Below are 22,765 nucleotides of genomic sequence, written 5' to 3' on the forward strand. Positions count from 1 at the left end.
CAACAAGACTGACAAACCCCTAGCCAAACTAATCAAACGGCAGAGGGAGAACACGCAAATTAATACGATCAGAAATGAAAAAGGGGACGTAACCACAGACACAGAGGAAATTCAGAGAATCATTAGATCTTACTACAAAAGCCTGTATGCCACAAAATTGGAAAATGTAAAAGAAATGGACACTTTTTTAGATAAGTACCATATACCAAAGTTAAACCAGGACCAGGTGAGCAATCTAAATAGTCCTGTTAGTTGCGAAGAATTAGAAACTGTTATCAGAAACCTCCCTACCAAAAAAGCCCAGGACCAGATGGTTTCAATGCAGAATTCTACCAGAACTTCCAAGAAGACCTAATACCTATACTCCTTAAGGTATTTCATAATATAGAAACAGAACAGTCATTGCCAAATTCCTTTTATGAAGCTACAATTACCCTGATACCTAAACCACACAAAGACTCAACCAAGAAAGAGAATTACATGCCAATCTCACTCATGAACATCGATGCAAAAATTCTCAATAAAATACTGGCAAACAGAATCCAAGAACACATTAGAAAAATTATCCACTATGATCAAGTAGGCTTCATCCCAGAGATGCAGGGCTGGTTCAACATACGAAAATCTATCAATGTAATCCATCATATAAATAAACTGAAGGAAAAAAACCATATGATCATCTCATTAGATGCAGAAAAAGCATTTGACAAAATTCAACACCCCTTTATGATAAAGGTCTTGGAGAGATTAGGGGTACAAGGGTCATTCCTAAATATAATAAAGGCTATTTACAGCAAGCCGACAGCTAACATCAAATTAAATGGAGAGAAACTCAAGGCCATCCCACTAAATTCAGGAACACAACAATGCTGTCCACTCTCTCCTTATCTCTTCATTATAGTGCTTGAAGTTCTAGCAATAGCAATAAGACAACACAGGGGATCAAGGGGATTGAACTGGAAAGGAAGAAGTTAAACTTTCGTTATTTGCAGATGATATGATAGTGTACATAAGCGACCCAAAAAACTCCACCAAAGAACTCCTACAGCTGATAAACTACTTTAGTATCGTGGCGGGATACAAGATCAACTCCAAAAAATCAGTTGCCCTCCTATATACAAAGGATAAGAAAGCAGAGAAGGAAATCAGAGAAGCGTCACCTTTCACGATAGCCACAAATAGCATAAAATATCTTGGGGTAACTCTAACTAAGGAAGTAAAAGACCTATTTGACAAGAACTTTAAGTCTTTGAAGAAAGAAATTGAAGAGGATACCAAAAAATGGAAGGATCTCCCTTGCTCTTGGATTGGGAGGATCAACATAGTAAAAATGGCAATACTACCAAAGGCAATCTATAGATTTAATGCAATCCCCTTAAAAATCCCATCAAAATTCTTCACAGATCTTGAGAGGACAATAATCAACTTTATATGGAAGAACAAGAAACCCAGGATAGCCAAAACAATCTTATACAATAAAGGAACTTCTGGAAGCATTACCATCCCTGACTTCAAACTCTATTACAGAGCTACAGTATTGAAAACAGCTTGGTATTGGCATAAAAATAGAGAAGTCGACCAATGGAAACGAATAGAAGAACCAGATCTTAACCCACAAACCTATGAACACCTGATTTTTGATAAAGGAGCTAAAAGCACACAATGGAAGAAAGAAAGCATCTTCAACAAATGGTGCTGGCATAACTGGATGTCAACCTGTAGAAGAATGAAAGTAGATCCGTGTCTATCACCATGCACGAAACTCAAGTCCAAATGGATTAAAGACCTCAATATCAATCTGAACACACTGAACCTGATAGAGGAGAAAGTGGGAAGTACTCTACAACATTTGGGCACAGGAGACCGCTTCCTACGTATAGCCCCAGCAGCACAGACATTAAGGGCAACATTGAATAAATGGGACCTCCTGAAGCTGAGCAGCTTCTGTAAAGCAAAGGACACTGTCACTAAGACAAAAAGGCAGCCTACTAACTGGGAAAAGATCTTCACCAACCCTGCAACAGACAAAGGTCTGATCTCCCAAATATATAAGGAACTCAAGAGACTAGACTTTAAAATGCTAATGAACCCAATTAAAAAATGGGGCACTGAACTGAACAGAGAATTCTCAACAGAAGAAGTTCGAATGGCCAAAAGACACTTAAGGGCATGCTCAACCTCCTTAGTAATCAGGGAAATGCAAATCAAAACAACATTGAGATACCATCTTACACCTGTCAGATTGGCTAAAATCAAAAACACCAATGATAGCCTTTGCTGGAGAGGATGTGGAGTAAGGGGTACACTCATCCACTGCTGGTGGGAATGCAAACTTGTGCAACCGCTTTGGAATGCAGTGTGGAGGTTTCTCAGGAAATTTGGGATCAACCTAATCCAGGACCCAGCAATCCCATTCTTGGGAATTTACCCAAGAGATGCCCAATCATATTACAATAGCATTTGTTCAACTATGTTTATAGCAACATTATTTGTAACAGCCAGAACCTGGAAACAGCCTAGATACCTTTCAGTGGAAGAATGGATGAAGAAAGTGTGGAATATATACATATTAGAGTACTACTCGGCGGTAAAAAACAATGACATCTTGAATTTTGCATGCAAACGGATGGAAATAGAAAACACCATCCTGACTGAGGTAACCCAGGCCCAAAAAGATGAACATGGGATGTACTCACTCATAATTGGTTTCTAGCCATAAATAAAGGACATCGAGCCTATAATTCGTAAAAAAAATCCTAGAGAAGATATATAAGAAGGTGAATCCAAAGAAAAACATATAGTTATCCTCCTGGATATTGGAAGTAAGATTGCCGGACAAAAAAATGGGAACTTGGGGGTGGGGTGGGATGAGAGGATGGGGGGACGCGGAAAGAAAAGTGTCAAGTGGAGGATGGGAAGAGCTTGGGGAAATAGGATGGTTGGGATATAGGAAGGGTGGATATGGGAACAAGGAATTATATATCCTAATTAAGGGAGCCATTCTAGGGTTGGCAGAGACTTGACTCTAGAGGTGTTCCCAGGTGTCCAGGAAGACGCCCCAGCTAGTTCCTTGGGCATCTGAGGAGAGGGTGCCAGAAATGTCCAGATCCTATTGCCATACTCATGAATATCTTGCATATCACCATAGAACCTTCACCTGGCATTGGATGGAGAAAATGACAGAGCCCCACATAGAAGCACCGGATTGAGCTACCAAGGTCCTGATGAGGAGCAAAAGGAGGGAGATCATGAGCAAGGAAGTCAGGACCGGGAGGAGTGCGTTTACCCATTGAGACAGTGGGACAGATCTAACGGGAGACCACCAAGTCCAGTTGGAATGGGACTGATGGAACAGGGGACCAAACCGGACTCTCTGAATGTGGCTGACGGTGGAGGAGGACTGAGAAACCAAGGACAACGGCAATGAACATGAACTCTACAGCAGGACGGGCTCACTGTGAGCCTTGTCAGTTTGGTTGCTCACCTTCCTGGACTTAGGGGGACCTGGGAGGACCTTGGACTTAACATAGTGAAGGGAACCCTGATGGCTCTTTGGCTTGGAGAGGGGCGGAGTGGGGGTATGGGTGGAAGGGAGGGGAGGGAAGGGGGAGGAGGAGGGGAGGAGATGGAAATTTTTAATAAAAAAAAAAAGAAAAAAAACGAAAAAAAAAGTGTGGGCATGGTGGCACACACCTTTAATCTCAGGGAGAGGCAGCAGATCTCTGTGAATTCAAGGCCAGCCCAGTCTACAGAGTTTAAGGCTAGGCAGGGCTACATAGTCAGACCCCGTCTCAAAAACAAACAAAAATCAAGCAAACAAGCAAGCAAGCAAACAAAACCTACAAGCCCAGACTTCATTAAAAACTCTGCAAAAGACTGAAATACAAAACTGAATTAAAATTATACTTCAGTATAAAAAAATCTTAAACTCTTAAACACTGCTACTTCAGGATTATATATTTAGTTTATCTAAAACTCACATAAAACTAAGAGAAAAGGCACTGTCAAATAACTGCATGCAACAGTTTATGTCTCTGAAACATTTAAAGGCCAAAAAAGGTTTAGCTTAGAACGAACATTAGCCTTGTGTACGACAAATGAACAAAACTGTCATCTTCTGAGTTCCTACTGACTCTTGAGCGTGCAACTGGACTGTGACAGAGCCACTGTTCCTTGGGCAAGTTCAAGTGATCTTCACCTCCTTGCTCCACAGTCCTGCTACACAGGGCGCTCCCCTGGCGTTCTGTCACTATTCCCACACTTCAGCTAGACAAACTTCCTTATTCAAGTCTACCAGGAAAACAAGACCATGGAATGGGTCTGTGTGATTATATTCATACAGAAGAAGATGCACTGGAAATGTATGCCTACTCCAGTGCATAAAATCTTCATTTGAAGCGTAACAAATCATTCATTCACTACCTTGAATAACTGTACATGGTGCTAGATGGAACCCAGAACCCTGTGGGTGTGAAGGCAGGTGCTTTAGCAGGGAGCATTATGCTGCATATGGGCTTTACGCAATCATTTGTATAGTGAAAGACAAAAGCCTCTCAAAAACATTCTGAGTATTGTATAACATCAAATACTAATAAAAACTACATCTTACTCTAAGTGTATAAAATACTACTTAAACACCAGGCATTGTGTTAAGTTTCATTAGTATCCAGGTTAGAATGTAGTAAATCTCAAATCTACCCAGTCATAAAAAGCTTAAACTTAAAAAAGAACCTTCCCCTATATTTAGGACAAAATGACAAATAAATCAGTCCTTGAGAAACAACATATTCAATTAATAATGATTGGTGAACACTATAGTATAACAGTATCACAGGAACTGGGACATGAAGCAGGTATGAAATATTCCAGTGAAGCTTCTACCCACCTGAAGTAGCCTGGGTATTTCTTCCCTTCACGTGGTGTTTTGAATGTGTCTGCATTAGCATATTAGATGAGTAAGTGTCCTCAACCCACTCTTTCTTTTTTCTTTTTTTAAACAAAGGCAGTCTTGATGAGAAAGTTAAATTTCTCATGAGCAGCAATTAACACTTTCTTGGTCATACTGTATCACAAGCATAAATACACATGATTATCCCTACTGAGCATTGTTCACCTTTTATACCAATGAGCACCAAAATCACAATTTTAAAATGTGAAAGTCTTTCAGGTTTTTGGACAAGAAAATAAGCAATAATTTATAAAGCTTGTTTCTAGTTCATAGATTGGAACATCGCCATCCCTAATGTTTTTAAAAATTCAAATTTTCAATGACATTTGTTTTATTTTAACGAAGAATTCAGTTGCAGGAGCTCCTTCCGCTCCTTCAGCCAATAGCCGCTGACTTAAAAGGGGGAGCTCCTGCAACAGAACTCTGAGCATAAGTTTCTGAGAAATTTTTCAAAAGGCATCTAATTTTCCAGTTCAGCAAAGCACAAGACGATGGCTCAACATAACTCCAAGGCTGCAGTGTACATGGCGCTCTACGTCATGCAGGCTCTACAGAAACCGCTCAGCACTCAAAGGTTTACGCTGAAGAAATGCAATTCATTAAATCACACATCAGTCTGTAACTGATACATCATCAAGAGAGCCAACTGGACTCCTTTTTCAGTTCCTCTATGGCTCATTATTAATCTCGCTTTCCCTGTTCCTTTGACCAACAACCCCCCCCCCCTTTTCTGTTTTTGAGACAGTATCTATACAATTCATGCTGACTTTTGGGATTCAAGCATGTACTACTACGCATGGCTTCCTTTTAATTTTCTTTGAGTGATAAGATTTGGCTATAATCAAAAAACAAAACAAAACAAAGCAAACCAAAACTGCCCAATAAAGTTTACTTTTGGAAGAATAATTTCCAAACTACTTCACTGTAATTCCCAGATATCTGTAACTAATAAGCCACAAAGTAAATACTCAGTGTCCCTCACAAGAAACTCCTGGCACAGAAACACCCTGGCTTTCTGATTTGACAAATTGCATACACATAATGAGATATCCTGGGGATGGAACTAAAGCCTAAATGTGAAATTCATTTGTTTAATGCATACCTTATACACACTAACTGAATGTAATCTTATACAATATTTTAAATAATTTTGTGGATAAAACAAAAGTTCATGTCGATACTCAAAAGTTTCACATTTCAGATTTCCACAGTAAATGTTCAAACTATAGCCAGAACACAGCATTCAAGTTTTCAAACAATAGCAAGACTTAAGAAGACTGAGTCAGAGGCAACATTCTTGCTTAAGGGGCTGGAGAGATGGCTCAATGGTTAAGAGCGCTGACTGCTCTTCCCGAGGACTCAGGTTCAATTCCCAGCACCCACATGGCAGCTCACAACTGTCTGAAAATCCAGTTCCAGGGGATCTGACACCTTCACACCAATGCACATAAAAAATAAAGTTAAATAAATCATAAAAAAATTAAAAAAAAACATTCTTGCTTAAAAGCAGACTAACAGAAAGTAAAGAGTAAGCTCTCTGCACATCTGAAGAGAACACCCCTAAAGGATGAAATACATAAAGAGCACATAGGACATGACACTGCAAGAAAGAAGGCATGTCCATCATCCAGATATCCCTAAGACCTACACAAACTGAAAGCTGCCATTAACAGTTTAGAGCATTTAGCAAAAGCAACCGATTTTCTTCAGAATCTCATTAGGTATTAAATTTATAAGTAAACTGCATATATCCAGCAGCTTCACACTAAGACATGCAATTAACATTGCCTAAGAGTACAAGTGACTCATTCAAGGTTTTAACAAAACAGCCCATAGCTCATAGAATTAGTGGTAATAAAGAGGGGACACTTCCCAGAAGAATGAACTGTTATTTAATAAACAAAGTAAAACAAAACAAAACCCTAATAGTACTGTCCCAAAAGAAGGAAATAAAACACTAGCTAGTTCAAGGGTTATCTGCAAGAAAATGCTGTATTTAGAGACAGGGACAGAGAAGTTCATAAAGCCAGAAAGAAGTTCAATCCAGAGGTGAACCTGGGAAATCAGTATGGAAGGACAAAAATCACATGACATTCACTGAACCTGAAGTATTCAAGAGAGATGCAAAATAATGACCTAACAGCTGCCTTAGCTCCCATCACTTTCCATCTAAAGTTTACATTAAATCTTTTTGTTGTCCTGATACCCGAATCTTTTCTTCTCACTATACTGAGTTTGACTTTAAGCCAGGCACCACACTCACTTCCAAGATCTTGCCTCTATCAGTTAATACTGATAGTCCAAATGGTCAGCATCCCTTTTTGTCAGAAAAACCATCCCACATGGCACAATAACCCTATCCCCACCCTCCCCAAAATACACATTCGCACCCCCTCTTGCCAACTGGCTCACGGGCACCCCCACTATCATCACCACTAGTCCAGGTGCTTTTCAAGCTTTCACTTCCCACACATTCTCACCACCTACAGACTACAGGAATGACCATGAGGCTCTGACTCAAACAAATTCAATATGCATCCCATTGGCTCCACTGTTTGTTCAAGGCTGTGTAACAAGATAGAGGTTGCAGGCTAAATCCTTCATATAAAAATGCATATCGTTGGCCACCCTTAAAAAGCAACACAAATGCAGAGCAGGATGGACACGGAGGTCATATACTATCCTTGGAATTCAGGATCGAGCTACCCCCCCCCCTTTCTCCCTCTCCCTTTTTCCAAGCTACTCTTATGTCCTGAACTTAATGAATCCTTTGAGTCATAATAGATCCTTCCAGAGTAAGGACTTTAGGAAAAACCAGAGAAATTACAATGTCTCTACTATCTCTAGGAACAAAACGGTAGTGTTGTTTCCCTAATACTGTTAATATAAAAACAAATTATATCTAACCATGAATCCATTAACTTTAAAATTAAAAATTGCTGTATGTAATGGGGTCCACCTTTAATTCCAGCACTAGGGAGGCAGAGGCAGGCGGATCTATATGAGTTTGAAACCAGTCTGGTCTACATAATAAGTTCCAGAACAGCTAGGGCTATGCAGAGAAACCCTGTCTCAAAAACCCAAATAAATACAGGATGGAGAGACGGCTAGGTGGCTGTTCTTCCAAAAAACTAAGATTCAATTCCCAGCACCCACATGGCAGCTCACATCTGTCAGTAATTCGAGGTCTGAGGCTTCTGACACCTTCACACAGACATACTTGAAGACAAAACACCAATAAACATAAAAGAACCTGGAATTGCTTTTTCTATCTTTCCCAAAACATCCCTTAGAAAAAGCATAAAAAGGACTTCAGTCATTGTTCTGAGTTTTAAACGACAACAATGCACTTTCCAAAAAATGCAATTTTCTTTTGAGCCAAACACACACACTTCAACAGCACACTGACTGGTTTTGTTTGAAGTACCTGGCATGTTACAGATGTGTTACAATTACTTAAAAGAACGAATGAAGACATCTATTCACACAGGTTCATTTTGTAATCATCACTACTGATGACTATGAACCTATCACGAGAGTCAATTACTTCACTGAATACCAGAAAGAAGCAAAATCAGTTATGAACCCAGTCCTCAAATATGGCTCCTGATCTGTCTGGCCAAAGACTATCAGATTTCTCATGAATGCTGGGGATTCTATTTAGAAAAACACCCCCCCACCAAAATACAGTAAGATTTGGCAATAAATTTCAAAGGACTACCAATGTTAAGAAATCCAGACTCAATATGGCAAATAAAATATGGAAATGGATAAATTTCTAAAATTTGTTGGTTTTATAATGAGAACTTGAGAGATGATCAGTGTGGTGGTTTGAATGCAACTGGTCCCCTTATCTTACAGAATTTTTTTTTAAATGATACAAGGTTTCAAGTGATTAAGTATCCTAAAAAGCTTAAAATCCATTAAAGCCAGTGAATTTTGTTTCTACCACTCTAAAAGCAATCAATTAAAAAGGTTTCAACAACTATGGAAGAAAGTTTCTGATCTGTGCATAGAACAGCAATAAACAAATGAAAGAAGCCCACCAATTGACAAAGGTCATTTTTCTCATATTTCTGTAGTGTTGAGAATGAACACAGGTCCCAGGTTTTTCCATGCATGCTAAGCAAGGGGCCTAAAACTTACTGACCTGTGTCCAGCCTGGGAAGTCTTCTAAAGACTTGAAAACATAGAAGTCGCTGGGCGGTGGTGGCACACACCTTTAATCTCAGCACTTGGGAGCCAGAAATAGGTGGATCTCTGTGAGTTTGAGGCCAGCCTGGTATACAAGTGCTAGTTCCAGGACAGGCTCCAAAACTACAGAGAAACCCTGCCTTAAAAAAACAAAAACCAACCAACCAACCAAAACAAAACAAAAAAAATCAAACAACCCCCCCCAAAAAAACAAAAAACCCACCCCCTCAAAAAAAAAAAAAAAGAGAAAAGAATACATAGAAGTCATGAAAGTGAAGGCAATGCCTCTATAAGAGTACGAGTTAAGTATCAAGTGTCAGGGTTAGCAGTAATCTTGGAAATTTTCCGTATGACTCTTTGTGAAAGCATGGCAGAAGTCCACACAAAAAGCTGAGAAGAGGCACTAAGTTTATGGAGCAATCAGAATAAATAATAGAAATAACAAATATAAGCAATCAATAAGTAACAATCCCAAGCACTTACATTAAGCAGCAACTCATCTTTTGTTTTAAGAGGAAAATTCTTGTTTTCCTTTTCACCTTGTATATCTTCCTCTCCATCTGACAGCACTGGAGGAAGTGATACACAGGAAGAAGATGAAGATGAGGATGAAGAGGAGGAGCTTGAACTATCCGAATCCGTTTCACTATAGAGGCAAAGTTGAAAACCTGGTCAAGTATCATCATAATTAAAATAAAATCTTGTTTCAAGTAGGAAACAATTTACTTCCTCTTGCTTGTCTAATTCAAAAATTAACATTTCAAAATGACTTTGTTTTTATTGTTTGAGACAGGGTTTCTCTTTGTAGCTCTGGCTGTCTTGGAACTCACGCCATAGACCAGGCCGACCTTGAACAAAAGATCCTCCTGCCTGTCTCCCTAGGATTAAAGGTGTGCCTCTACACTGGGTTTATTCCGTCCATTTTAAAATCCAGTGGGATGAAGAACAGTTGTGGAAAGAGGCCATTTTTGACATTGGATATATACTATAAAGACATATGGACCCTCTCTGGGCTAAGAGTGTCACATGTTATAAATCTCTATGACTACAATTATGCATGTGACAATCAGTGACTAATGGTAAGTCTAGGTAAAGCACCTGTCTGAGTAACCTATGAGACCACTTAATTCAATGAGTTTATTTTCAATCATCACTTTGGGATTCTTCCAAGTTGCCATGGTGACCATTAACTCTAAAAACTTCTTTGGTTCTAGAAGATTCAAGAAACTAGTAAAAACCTCCCTTTCCCTAAAGCTATAAGAGCAGTAAACTGCTGGGTAGAGATTCTAGAGCTGCTGCCACAGCAAGAAGCTCCAGGAACACAGCTTTTGTCACCGAGGTGGCATGGGCTTTACCATGAGACAGCTGCCTTTGCTCCTGTAAATACAATGTCTCACTAAACTAGACCTGGGTGGAACTGTTTCTTTGGCCTGTTACTGGTGTACTACCTGGGATCAAGACACGTCTGCTCATGCCTCCTCGGAAAATGTCACACAATTACCAAAAACTTGACGTCAATGTTCTGGTAAAAAATATTATTTAGGCTGGGCAGCTGGTGGTGCATGCCTTTAATCCCAGCAGAGGCAGGCAAATCTCCGAGTTTAAGGTCAGCCTGGTCTACAAATAGTATTCCAGGACAGCCAAGAATATACAGAGAAAACCGTCTTGAAAAACAAAAACAAAAAAGTAAAAAAACAAACCATTATCTACCTAGCACACAGGTAAAGAGTTGCATTTTTTTTCAATTTTTTTTCATTTCTTCAAACATTTGAACCCTCTGCCACAAAAGATCAGAAACCATTTCCCAGCACTAAGCTCTGCCATGCTTCTCTTCAAGTCTGGCTGCTGATCAGTTTCCCGGCAGCACAGGCTCTCATTACAAGATGACCACCATCTTAGAACTTCAACTGTCCCAAGCTCTTCATACCAGCTCAGCTCCCTCCTCAACTTTTAGCACCTCTCCCTCAAATGGAAACTGTGGAATGTGGGGGCCAGCCATGATAATCTAAATCTGGGCAGGTCACCCAAAGGAAATTCTTTACTTCCAACCATTATTACCTGGGACTCTGGCCATGGATGAATTTAAATGGAGTCTAGGGTCTCAACAGTTTACCCTGAGACCAGGCCTGGCTGCAGGAGGAACCACAGGCCAAGATTGCCCGACCCCCAACCAAGAGCAGACCATTCAAAGGAAAAGCCTGGCATTCCAAGAGCTGTAGATAGACACCTGCCAGCGCACCTCAACAGGACACCCCCAGACAAATGTCAGCCAATCAGGGGCTCTAAACCTCAGAGACCCCCCTCACCCCCACCTCTACTACTATAAAAACCCTATTCTAATTGAACTCGGGGCTCTCCAGTTATTCCAATACTTTGGACCTGATTAAAATAAAGGCTCTTTGCTTTTACATATGGGATTCGGTCTCCTTGTTGGCTTTTGTGGGGACCCCACGGATTTGGGCATAACAGAAACCATTCTACCTGGTCTCAGTCAGTGGTTTTTCTAAAAATGCCACATCTCCCCATCATGTGCCTACCTTGTCCACCTCTCAGAACCCCCTCCCTCATCATGTGGTCAAGGTATTTGGAAAACATTCTATATTTTGGATTTTCTTCCACCAAGAAGAGCACATGGAGTAAATTTCTCTGGAAAGCATAGAGCCCCAAATACCAAGAAACTGGTGCGCAAATTTTAACATTATCAAGCGGCTGTGAGAGGAGCAAGGTGGTGGGCGCATGTACAACCCTGCACTTGGGAGGAGGCAGGAGTTCACCGTCATCCTCGCAGGCTACAGTGTGAGACCAGTCTAGCCTCCATGAGACCCTTCCTGGAGGAGAAGTCAACTTTGAAACATACAGCAATCCTTTTCCTGACCGCTAACTCTTAAGATTTGAAAAAAGTGGACTCGGTGGAAAAAAAAAAAAAAAAAAAAAAGAAGTGGCAATTTCAAACTGAAACAAAATTCAGGTCATAACTCTGAAGTACATGCTAAGCTTGGATGTTATGAAAACAATCTACAAACACCGGGTTTTCTACACGGTGAACAGGTTATTCCCTCTACTTGTGCCTTGGAGGACTGTCAAGGCGGGGAAGGACGTGGGAACTCCTGTAACTGCGGACACCCCTGGGAAGGCGATGCTGCCAGCCGGGTACCGGATCCCGGAGCGCACGTGCGCACCCAGCACCAGCAGCGCCGCCCCGGAGAGCGCGCGCGCCGACCATGACCTAGGCCCCTGCCCCCGGTCCCGGCAGCCCCGGGGCGCGCGTGCACTCGACCTGTCCGAATCCGAGTCCGAATCCGATGAGTCCAAGGCCTGCAGGGCTGGCGGCGGCTCCGCGGCGTCCGGGCCGGTGACGCAGGCCTCGCTTAGGGGCGGCCGGTCGAGCTGCGGCGGGTTTCCGTCGGCGTCGGCGCTCCGGGCTGGCGGCTGCTCCCCTGCCGGCGGGGCCCGCTCCGCCTGCTCGGCTTCCCGGGGCTCCTCAGGTGCCCCCGGTGCCGCCGGTGCCGCAGGCCCCTGGCCGGAGCTGCCGAACTTGAGCGTCTGCAGCTGCGCGGCGGCCTCCACCACCTCCATGACGCCGCGCGGGCCTCCTTGGCAGACGCACTCGCCTCCGAGGCGGGGGCTGCGGCGACAGCGACGGCAGCGGCGGCGGCACCAAAACTCGCGCGTCTCTCAGGTAACTGCACGCGGAGGGGATGGTCACGCCCCCGGCGCAGGCGCAGAACTTCCGGAAGGCGGGTGACGTCACGCGACGAGAGGCGGGTTCCGGGAGCTGGAGGGTGCAAGAATTTAGACAGCTTGGCTTCCGCGAGGTCCTAAGACCGCCGGGTTCCACCTCTGCTTCTCATGAACTCGCGCTAAAGCTAGGATTTCCAGGCATAGGTATGAACCAAGTACTAGTTTCTGTACATAAGAATCTTCGCCAGGGAGTCTTGAAAAGACACTCTTAGTGATTTCTTGAAAGTTAAATGAGCATGAAAAACACATTTACATTCTCACCATAAAAGAAAGAAAAAAACACAACTATTTTCCTTTTCTTTCTTCAGGACACTAAAAGGACAACAGCAGCAGCGAAGGGATCTTTCTGTTTATGTTATGGTAATGTCTTTATCATACTGAATGCCGCTTCAAAGAAAGGGTAGGATGTAGCCTTCAAACCTAGTGCCTTCTGGTCAGATTGTGAGGCATGAGAAACATGAGGGTCTCAATCTGATGCGTCAATAACAATATTGTAACAACTTACTAGACATGCATATTATGGAAGACTATGTAAAATTTTATGTATTATTTACTGACAATTTCTTGGGGCGTTCCATAGTAGACCCTCAGTTAAATTAAAGGAAGATGGAACCCAGGCATCCCTGTATAGTAAAGTGTTTACAGTCCAATAGAAAATTTCAAAGCAGAAGGAAATCTCTAGGAGATAATTGAAGTACGGCATCGAAGATTCAGGAGCACAACAATGGGAAGTGATGACTGGTAGGCTGTGTTCCTTCTACCATTTTTTTCTTAAAATATGCAGCCTGTTGTAACTAAATCTCAGTTTTCTTATCTGTAAAATACAGACAAAAATACTATCTCACTTAGCCTATGGAACATTAAATATGGTTGAACGGAGAAGAATGACTTATCTAACATGCATTCAGTGTGCAGAAATTCCTTCAAGGTTCATCAAAACATGGATTTATGAATAAGATAAATCATTGATAATGATTAATATTGAAGATATATACAGCTGAATTTTAGAAGGAAAATTTTACTCAGAATAACTCTCTAGACAGAAAAAAATGTCATTTTTTCAGAAATTAGATATTGGCGGTCTAAACTAGGGTTTAAGTAAAGAAGGTAGAGTAAATGGCAATTCAAAATATTAATACTGCAACAAGGTGCTGTAAAATCTGTGACCTAGGAAAGAACAAAGAAGTTGGTATCATCAGCCCAGCAGTGGTGGCACACGCTTTTAATCCCACCACTTGGGAGGCAGAGGCGGGCAGATCTCTGTGAGTTCGAGACCAGCCTGGTCTACAAGAGCTACTTCCAGGACAGGCTCCAAAGCTACACAGAAACCCTGTCTCAGAAACAACAAACAAACAAAGTTGGTATTGTTTAGAAAACTGGAGAAGCTGGAAAAGGCTAATGAATGTGTGAACCTGAGTCTGAGGAAAAACAGCACAGCCGACTGAGAACGGCAGAAGGAATGTAAACATAGGAGATGACACAAGATGATGAATTCATGGTTCAGTTGGAAAGATAAGGAGCAAAGCAAGATACTCATACGTGTAGTAGAGGAAGGGACTGTAGATGCGCATACTGTGACAGAGAAATGCAGAGATGGGGAAACTGAGACTAGAGAAGAAATATTCAGTTCGGGAAATACTGTGACGGGAAGATTCATGGGAGCCAGAAACCTGGCTCAGACATCTGTGAAGATCCTTGTTACAGATCACTTTGACATTGCTAACCTCAGGGATTTCCAGAAAACAAGACCTCTTCTTCAAAGATGCAGTTTTCTTTACCCTTCGAAGAACAGCTTCAACTTGTCTCTGTGAAGCCACCGTTTTGTAACTGACCCCATCAAATTCAAAAGTAAGAAAAGGGAGAGAGGATCAAAGAACCTGGGCGTGGTCTCCCGGTGGGGACTTGGCTAATCCTTAGCTCACACATCTGACTGCTTGTGCCTTTCTGGCCTACCAGTGTCCTGCGCAGTGCTGGAGAGTGACCGCAGGACCTCAAATAGTTGCTTACTCATTTACTCTACCGCTGAGCTGAGCACCCAGCCTTATACTGTCCATCTTGGCAGACCAGGGGAAAACGGGTGAGTTCCTATCAGTGCCTGTGATCATCTTAGACGGAAATGGAAACCAAGTGAAGAGTTGGCCCCCAGGATAGTTGGGGAGCCCCAGGACCTCCCAACACCCACCCAGTATTGCAGACTGCTTTTCCACGAATTTGGAGGTGAGATAGACCTTTAAAGAGATCCATGGCTATGTTAATCTGGGATAATTTAACAAGGAGGGATTGAAAAGAATCAAACAGTTTCCCGCTTCAAGTCCTAGATATTTGCACTAACATTTTTTTTTTTTTTAAATCTGAATGCCCAGCTTGGGTTTCAGGCTCTATGTGATCTAGATGCTACTTCTCTTATTTTCATCTTCCACTTCCCCGGCTCCATGTTGTGCCCCATGGTTTCTGGTTGGGAAGCCCTTCAGCCTAGCAGATTTATTCTCCACATATGACCAAATTTTTTCTTTGCTGCTATCTCTTCTCTGCATAATAACAAGAATTGGTTACTCAATTTATCCAGGTAAATGGAACATTCCAGAAGAGATGACTCGTCTTTCAGCCTTACTACTCAAGTATCAGTCATAAATGAGCCTAAATTATTGCTCAGTATTTTCTACCAAATCGTACTTATCTTCAAGTTATACATATAAGATTATATATTATTTATTATATTTATTATTCTTTATTGTCTCCTTTCTGCTTAAGAATGAAGTCTCATGAATCTAAGAACATCTTGTCCACATTATAACAAATATTATGAAGATCTTTTTTTGGGGGGGGCCTTATAAGACAGGATTTCTCTGTGTAACAATCGTGGCTATTCTGAAACTTGTTCTGTAGACCAGGTTGGTCTTAAACTCACAGAGATCTGCTTGCCTCTACCTCCGAAGTGCTGAAATTAAAGGCATGAACTACCATGCCTGGCATTTTAAAAATGTCTGTGTTGTGTGTGCATGTACATGTATGCGGGCAGGTGCCTATGGAGGGCAGAGGAAAATGTGAAAGAACCCATTCTCTTCTTCCAGTGTGGATTCTGGGCATTGGACTCAACTCAACAGGCCTGACAACGAGGGAGTTTACCCACTATGCCTTCTTTCCAACCCCTGAAAGACTTTTGAATAGAAGACTGAAAGAGAAACAAAATGTTATTAGACAATCACAGTAAGAACGATGGCTCATAGATAACACCTGAGAGCAGACCACAGTCAGCCATTCACATTAAATTAATAAAGCAAAATCTAAGAAAGCCACTATTGCTGGGGGAAAAAACACCTCTTTAGTTTCTGAGGTGGGGACAGTCTGGGTTTTAGTATAAGAGTAGCTATCTGTACCTGTGCCTGTCTTTGAAATAGGTCACTCTTTCACAATTAGTACTTTTTCTAGGTGCTTGACTGTTTCAAAATGTCCTGAATTTACCTCCAGTACTTCCGGAACCTTCCTGCCTGCTGCATTATTCCTAATAGCTGCTAAACTTAGCCTGAAGTGCTTAGCCCGAAGGCTAACGCTAACTTTTTAGAGTCTGAGTACCTGACAGTAAAATTTAGAGAAGAGATTTTTTTCTTGTGTTGAATTACAGGTCAAAGACCAAACCCTGTTTCAAAATGACACATTTTTTAATATGTGAAAATAAAATTTAGGAAAACAGTTTATCAGATATGCCATTCTTTCTATACTGCTTAGACTGAAAAGTTACATTATAAAGAAAACAAACACAGGCAAAACAACCCTAACTAGTTTTAAAGGCCATTTCCCTGTACTGTGTATGTTGCTGTTCAAAATGTAGAAGGAGGTTGGCACTTGTCCCAGAACACTGCTAGAACCTTGTGCCTTGCCCCAGACCTTCTGCCTTAAATCTGCCTTTTAATTTCATGTGGAGGCTCCAGCCTGTAATCCCAGCATTCACCAGGAGAATAAAGTAGGAGCATCCCAGGGAGGAGTTTAAGAGGGCAGGAGCATCCTAGGGAGGAGTTTAAGAGGGCAGGAGCATCCTAAGGAGAAGTTTAAGAGGGCAGGAGCATCCTAGGGAGTTTAAGGCTGGTTGTTGTTGTAGCGTTGGTAAGCACCTACTTCAAAACCAAAAACCAGGGCTAGGGAAGTAGCTCAATCAATAAAGGACTTGCTCATGCAAGCATAAAGGCCCAAGTGCCATCCCTGAAACCCACTTAAAAATAATAAAAAAACAAACTAGATGAGAAAGAAAGGAAGAAAGAAAGAAAGAAAGGAAGAAAGAAAGAATGAAAGAGAAGAATAATAGAGAAAATGAAGGAAGTAAAAAGGAAGAGAGAGAAAGAAAAAACTGGCAGTCATGTTTGGTATCATACACATTAATGACTTCTCTGAGGAAGATATAGGCAGACCTTGTGCTCACTTGCCAGGGAGCGTAGCTCTGAGCAGTAAGATCTAGGCTAGCGAGAATCATTGTCCAGTAAGGAAGACGATGCCCACACGGTGAGGAGAGCAGAGCTCTGAAAGTCTTCCTGATGGCTAACACACCTACTTGGTTAGCTATAAGCTCCTCGAACTTCCACGTCCAAAGTGTTTAGCATCTCTGGCTCATGTTTCTCCTTTGGTCCCTATTCTGACAGTGAGTCCACTGCCTTCTAGTCAGTCACTATGTACAAAGTCCCAGCCTCACAAGTATGCTGAAGGATTTGCTCTGAGCCATTTGTTTTCTCTGCCTGCTATTTAGTCATTCAGTCAGCAAATCAACAAATCCTTTTGGAGTGTAACCTAGACACTGGGAAGGCTGTGACTAAGTAAATAAAAAAGCTCATGCGCTCCCAGAATTCATGGTGTCTTTTTCAGTTTTACATAGGGAGTGGTATCCGTAGTGTCCAGGAAGGGACTAGAGGCAAGGGAGGCAGAGAGGTTGAAGAAATTGTGAGGAGCCTTGGACAGATAAAACATATTTTCTTCACCAGCACAACTGACACCTAGGCAGGAGCCTCCTGAAGGAACCTATGCACATGTCAGCACACATGCTCCGCACAGGCAGGCATGGCACACACAGGCTGGCACACAGGCTCGAGGAAATAGGCACCAGACCTTCAGACAAACACACACAGGCAGGCTGGAAAAGTAAAGGCTTCTGACCCCAAGGTCATTTTTATACAAAATCCCCCCCCAAAAAAGTCATTCTGCCCAAAACAGTCTATAACCGATTCCTTCACGGATTGCTCTTAGGGTCCTTAGATGGCTGGCGTCAGTCGTTTTGTGCCGGCTCATTCATGTCAGTGCAGGACAGCCTGTGTTTCCCACAGATGCCACAAGGACAGGCCTCAATGAACGCAGTGGAATGTTTCAGGAACCCCTCAAGGAGGAGATAAAAAAAAGGTTGAGGTTCCAGACTCCCTGTGTATTTGCGGGTTCTAGTAATACTTCATTTGCATCAAGCATTTAATCTCAAAAGTGCAAGAGCATGAACAAGTCCATGTCTGAGTTCATAGCTAGACGTTTCATGTGATCTGGTTTCAATTTCCATTGTTTCTGAAGTCAGAAACATTTGGCGATGACACTGATTGCTTCCTGTCCATTTCACTGTGTATAGGGACATGAGTAGACATGTGTGCAGTTCAGATTGAAGCCTATGCTGTCATTAATGCCCATGAGACGTTCACTAATCCTTGTCACCTAATGCTAAGAACAGGCTGTGGGATGTCTTGGCGGTGTCACTGTTTGTACTTGGATGGACTCCATCACTAAGGTGAAGTCAAATTCTGATTTTTGACACAAAATAGTAGAGTAGGGGAAAGTGAAGCACAAGTGTCAGTGTTTTTTCCCCAAGCAGTTTACTGGCCGTGATCATTAGTGTTTACTGTCCACAGACTTTAGGATGACCTGGGGGATGGCCTCTGCGCATATTGAGGGCGATATCTTGAGCAATTTAACTAGGTTGGCAGACTCAGTCACCACAGGCTCCTCATTGGGAGTGTAGAAGGAATGGAGGGCTGTGTCCAGCCACCCGGCTAGCTTTACCCAAAATAATTACACGGAAACTGTATTCTTTTAAACACTGCTTGGCCCATTATCTGTAGCCTCTTATTGGTTAATTCTCACAACTTCCTTTAACCCATATTTAGTAATCTGTGTAGCACCACGAGGTGGTCACTTACCAGGAGAGATCTTAACCTGCGTCCATCTCAGAGAGGAGAATCATGGCGACTCACTATGGCGACTGCCTGAAGCATCTCCCCAACTCTTTCCCAGAATTCTGTTCTGTCTATTCCGCCTACCTAATTTTCTGTTCTCTTAAAGGGCCAAGGCAGTATCTTTATTAATAATGAAAGTAACACATAGACACTCCTCCATCATTTCCCCTTTTTCTGTTTAAACAAAAAAGAAAGGCTTTAACTTTAACATAGTAAAATTACATGTAACAAGAGTTATCAAGCAATAATTACAGTTACAATATTTATATCTATTTTATCTTTTATCATAACTAAGGAAAACTATAACTACCTTATTCTTCAACTCCATCAAAGACTCCAGAAGGATATAATATTACCTAAGTAAACAAGAAATATGCAGCTTTCAAACTCTAGAAATGAGAGACAACTTGCTGCCTGGACAGTCACCCAAAGTTTCTCTGTACCGTTGGGGCATCCATCTTCAGCCTTCAGGCCCATAGTGTCCAGCAGACTTTTCCATGAAGCAGGAAATTCCAAAGACAGTTCAGTCACTTTCTGCTGTGTCCTGCAGAATGTCTCGCAGACTCTTTAATGAATCAGGAACCCAGAAGGAACATCTCACCTTTAGTCAAGTTCAGCAGTCCTCTCTCTGCGGGTTCTTTGTGTCCAGTTTATGCAACAGTCCAGGCAAGAGCAGTTTCTTGCCCAAATGGCTATCAAACTCCATAAGGAGCCTCTTCAATGCCCATCTTCCTCTCAAAGTAGATTGGTATTGCCAGGATCAGATGTGTCTCATTGTCATGAAAACCCTAAGTTATTAAAACATTAAATGCCATGTTCTGTAGTCTTTGAAAGATATGAAGAATGTCTATCTAACTGAAATATATCTCTACATATCTAGAAAATCTAATAACATGACTACAAGCTTAACTATTATCAATGATTATCCATTAACAACCTATATTTCCTAATTATACATTACAGTTTTTAAAATGAACTACACAAATAGCTTAATCAAGATCAGAAATACATATACATATAACAAATTGACCTTAAAATCCATACCATTGCAAATTATTCATCTCTATATCATATTTCCCTTTAAATGTAAAAGAACATTTATAAACAATATTTGGGAAAATGGGCGCAGTTATTTCTCTCCAAACTGCTTCCTGCTGAATGGGGGCGCTGTTATTTAGGTCTTTCATGGTGTAACCTGTGTGCTAGGTTCCTCTCAGTTGGCAGTTGAGTGAAGTAATTTTTTGAAGATGTTCACAGCAACCTTTCAGGAGGGCGTAGTCTATCATACCATATTGGGATAGAAGCAATCCACAGAGTCTCGTCCTCTGTGAAAACAAAAGAAGAAACTCTTTTCCAAAGCATCATGTTCTTAGATCCAAATCTTGAAGTCATACCGTTAAGATGTCCATTCTGGTCTAGACTGGCAGCCCATATAATGAAATGTCTCTCTGTATTTAGCTCCTTTACAGTCAAAAATTTCAAAGAAAACACAATAAAATACATCATCCAGACTCTCTGTGAATTTTCCATTTTTACGTGGCTTATTCTTACTCTATCACTTACTTTATTCTGTGTCTTTAAAGACTTTACCCGTTTTTAAGGCATTAACTTTATTCTCTATATATTTATTTTTTCTCTCTCTCAAGCCTACGTATATTCATCTAACATTGTGAGCCATTTAAAGGCCTTCTATGTCTGAATCTTTCCTATTGTGAATCTGTAATTTTTTACTATCCAGGAGCATTTCTTAAAATGTTAACCACTTCTTAAAAACTTAAGTTGCGCCATGTAGAGGTAATACGGTACCGCAAGTTTCCAACCAAGTCTAAACCTTAACTGCACTGTTATTATGGTAATTACGATAGATCCTGCTTGAGATCAGTACAATTCAGCATGGCGGAGAAGAGCCAAAGCCCCTCCTGCCTCAGTCATTTGGTGCCCCTGAGCCGCACACAGTTCCAGGCACACAGCAGTCGACATTAGAACCGCACTCAGCAGATTAATTCTGAGACTGAGCGTGCGGTACAGAGATTCTTTTCTTCCAAGTTACAGCCAAATCTGACATGCAGAGCACTGCGCAGTCTGAAAACATCTCTCTGTATGGCGGCAGAAATCCGCCATGCTCTCCCGCTCACCTAAGCCTGATTTTGCTGTCTGCCCAGGTGCAGGCAGGGAGCAGGGAGCCATTGGCCTGGTCTCAGAGTACTTTCTTTCTGATCCCAAGCAGGCACACAAGCATCCAGTCCCTTAAAAGCAATTGAAATGCTTTAAAGCCAGAGTTTGCACTGGCGGCACAGCACCAGAAAGCCGCATTTTAAAATGACTCAGCTTTTTCTCTGCCGCTATTGCCAAAACAGGAAATCTCTCTACGGCACGTCCTAGCAAACAGCAAAAAGCTGTGTTAAACTCTCTCTCTCCTTTATTTAAAGCTTTTTCAGGTTTTTACGTGTATTTAGTCACCATGTTGGAGCGCCAATCTGTAGAAGGAATGGAGGGCTCCTTCTACAGGGAGGGTCGGGGAATAAGAAGATAGGGAAGTTTGTGATGAGAAGGTTGTACACTAGCTTACTAGTATACTATTTCCAGGGGAGAGAAGGGACAGTGGAAAGCTCTCAACAGCGGGGTGACATCAGAGTCAGCAGGCTGGTCAAGCAATGCGCACAAAAGGGAGCACAGGCCTCTCAAGACCATTGCAGACTGGGCACACAGCAGTCCTGGGACTGAGAACTCCAGTGTCTTCAGGAGGAAAAGCCAAGTTCCCAGGAACTGAAAGCTCAACTCCTTCCGGGTCTAGTCGCAGCCCCCCTGGCAAGGACACAGGCCTGAGGCTGGTGCCACAAGGGGCAGCAGTTCCACCAGTGGTACCCGAGGCCTTGGCCTAGGTGGGTGGAAGACCACTGAGGGTGAGAGACAGACAGATATACCATGCAGAAAGAACTTGGGTGTTGTGTTTATTTAGTGGGTTATGGAGGGGGAAGGAATGGGAAGAGAAAAGAAAGAGGCAGAATCTGCCTCTTCAGAAGAAGGGCTGACAGAGAGGAGAGAAAGAAAGAGAGGGGGAGAGGGAGGGAGGGAGGGAGGGAGGGAGGAAGAAAGGGAGGGAGGGAGGGAGGGACTGAAGAGAAGGCAGGAGATTTGCTTGCTTCACTGAAAGGAAGGGGGGAGGTTGGGAGTGGGTGCTTGTCTCTCAAAGGGGTCAGGTACCCAGGGGTTAGACCAGGCCAGCAGATTACAACACTAGGTTCCTTTTGTCTTTCCATAAAGGTCTCTGAAAACCTTACATGGTGGTGGCTCTCAATCAGTTCCCATCTCATGTTTTCACAGAAAGGTTACCACTCTGTTCCTAAAACTGAGCAGTAACTCACTGAAGGCTCACAGGCTAAGCGTGCTTGCTTCCCTTTCAGAGAGCCAGAGCCCAGCTTCTATCACCCCACTCCAGGCAGCTCACAGCTATCTGTGACTCCAGCTCCAGGGGATCTGATGGCCTCCTGTGACATCCGAGAGCACTTCCATGCATGTACACACACACACACACACACACACACACACACACACGCACTAAACTTCAAAAAAAGGAGTAACTCGCTAACTTCCTGCTCTCCTCTAACACCCCATAGAGTGGCACATGACTCATCCGGTGAGCTTGAGCAACAATTGAGCGTGTTGGCCAGGTACGTGTGGGCACTCC

The 22,765-nt window shown here is 42.3% G+C and overlaps 1 protein-coding gene across 1 annotated transcript in view; it reads right to left on the reverse strand.

Moving 5' to 3' along the window:
* The window catches only part of Naf1 (nuclear assembly factor 1 ribonucleoprotein), a 50,439-nt gene extending 37,625 nt beyond the window's left edge, over window positions 1-12,814 (reverse strand). The window contains exons 1-2 of the mRNA XM_038329020.1: window positions 12,420-12,814; window positions 9,626-9,788 (exon numbers count right to left, since the gene is read on the reverse strand). Of these exons, the coding sequence (XP_038184948.1) occupies window positions 9,626-9,788; window positions 12,420-12,718 (462 nt within the window). The 5' untranslated portion in view covers window positions 12,719-12,814. The remainder of the gene's footprint in view (window positions 1-9,625; window positions 9,789-12,419) is intronic.
* Window positions 12,815-22,765: the final 9,951 nt, after the last annotated feature.

Source organism: Arvicola amphibius, chromosome 4 (genome assembly GCF_903992535.2).
Source record: "Arvicola amphibius chromosome 4, mArvAmp1.2, whole genome shotgun sequence".
NCBI classification, from domain to species: domain Eukaryota; kingdom Metazoa; phylum Chordata; class Mammalia; order Rodentia; family Cricetidae; genus Arvicola; species Arvicola amphibius.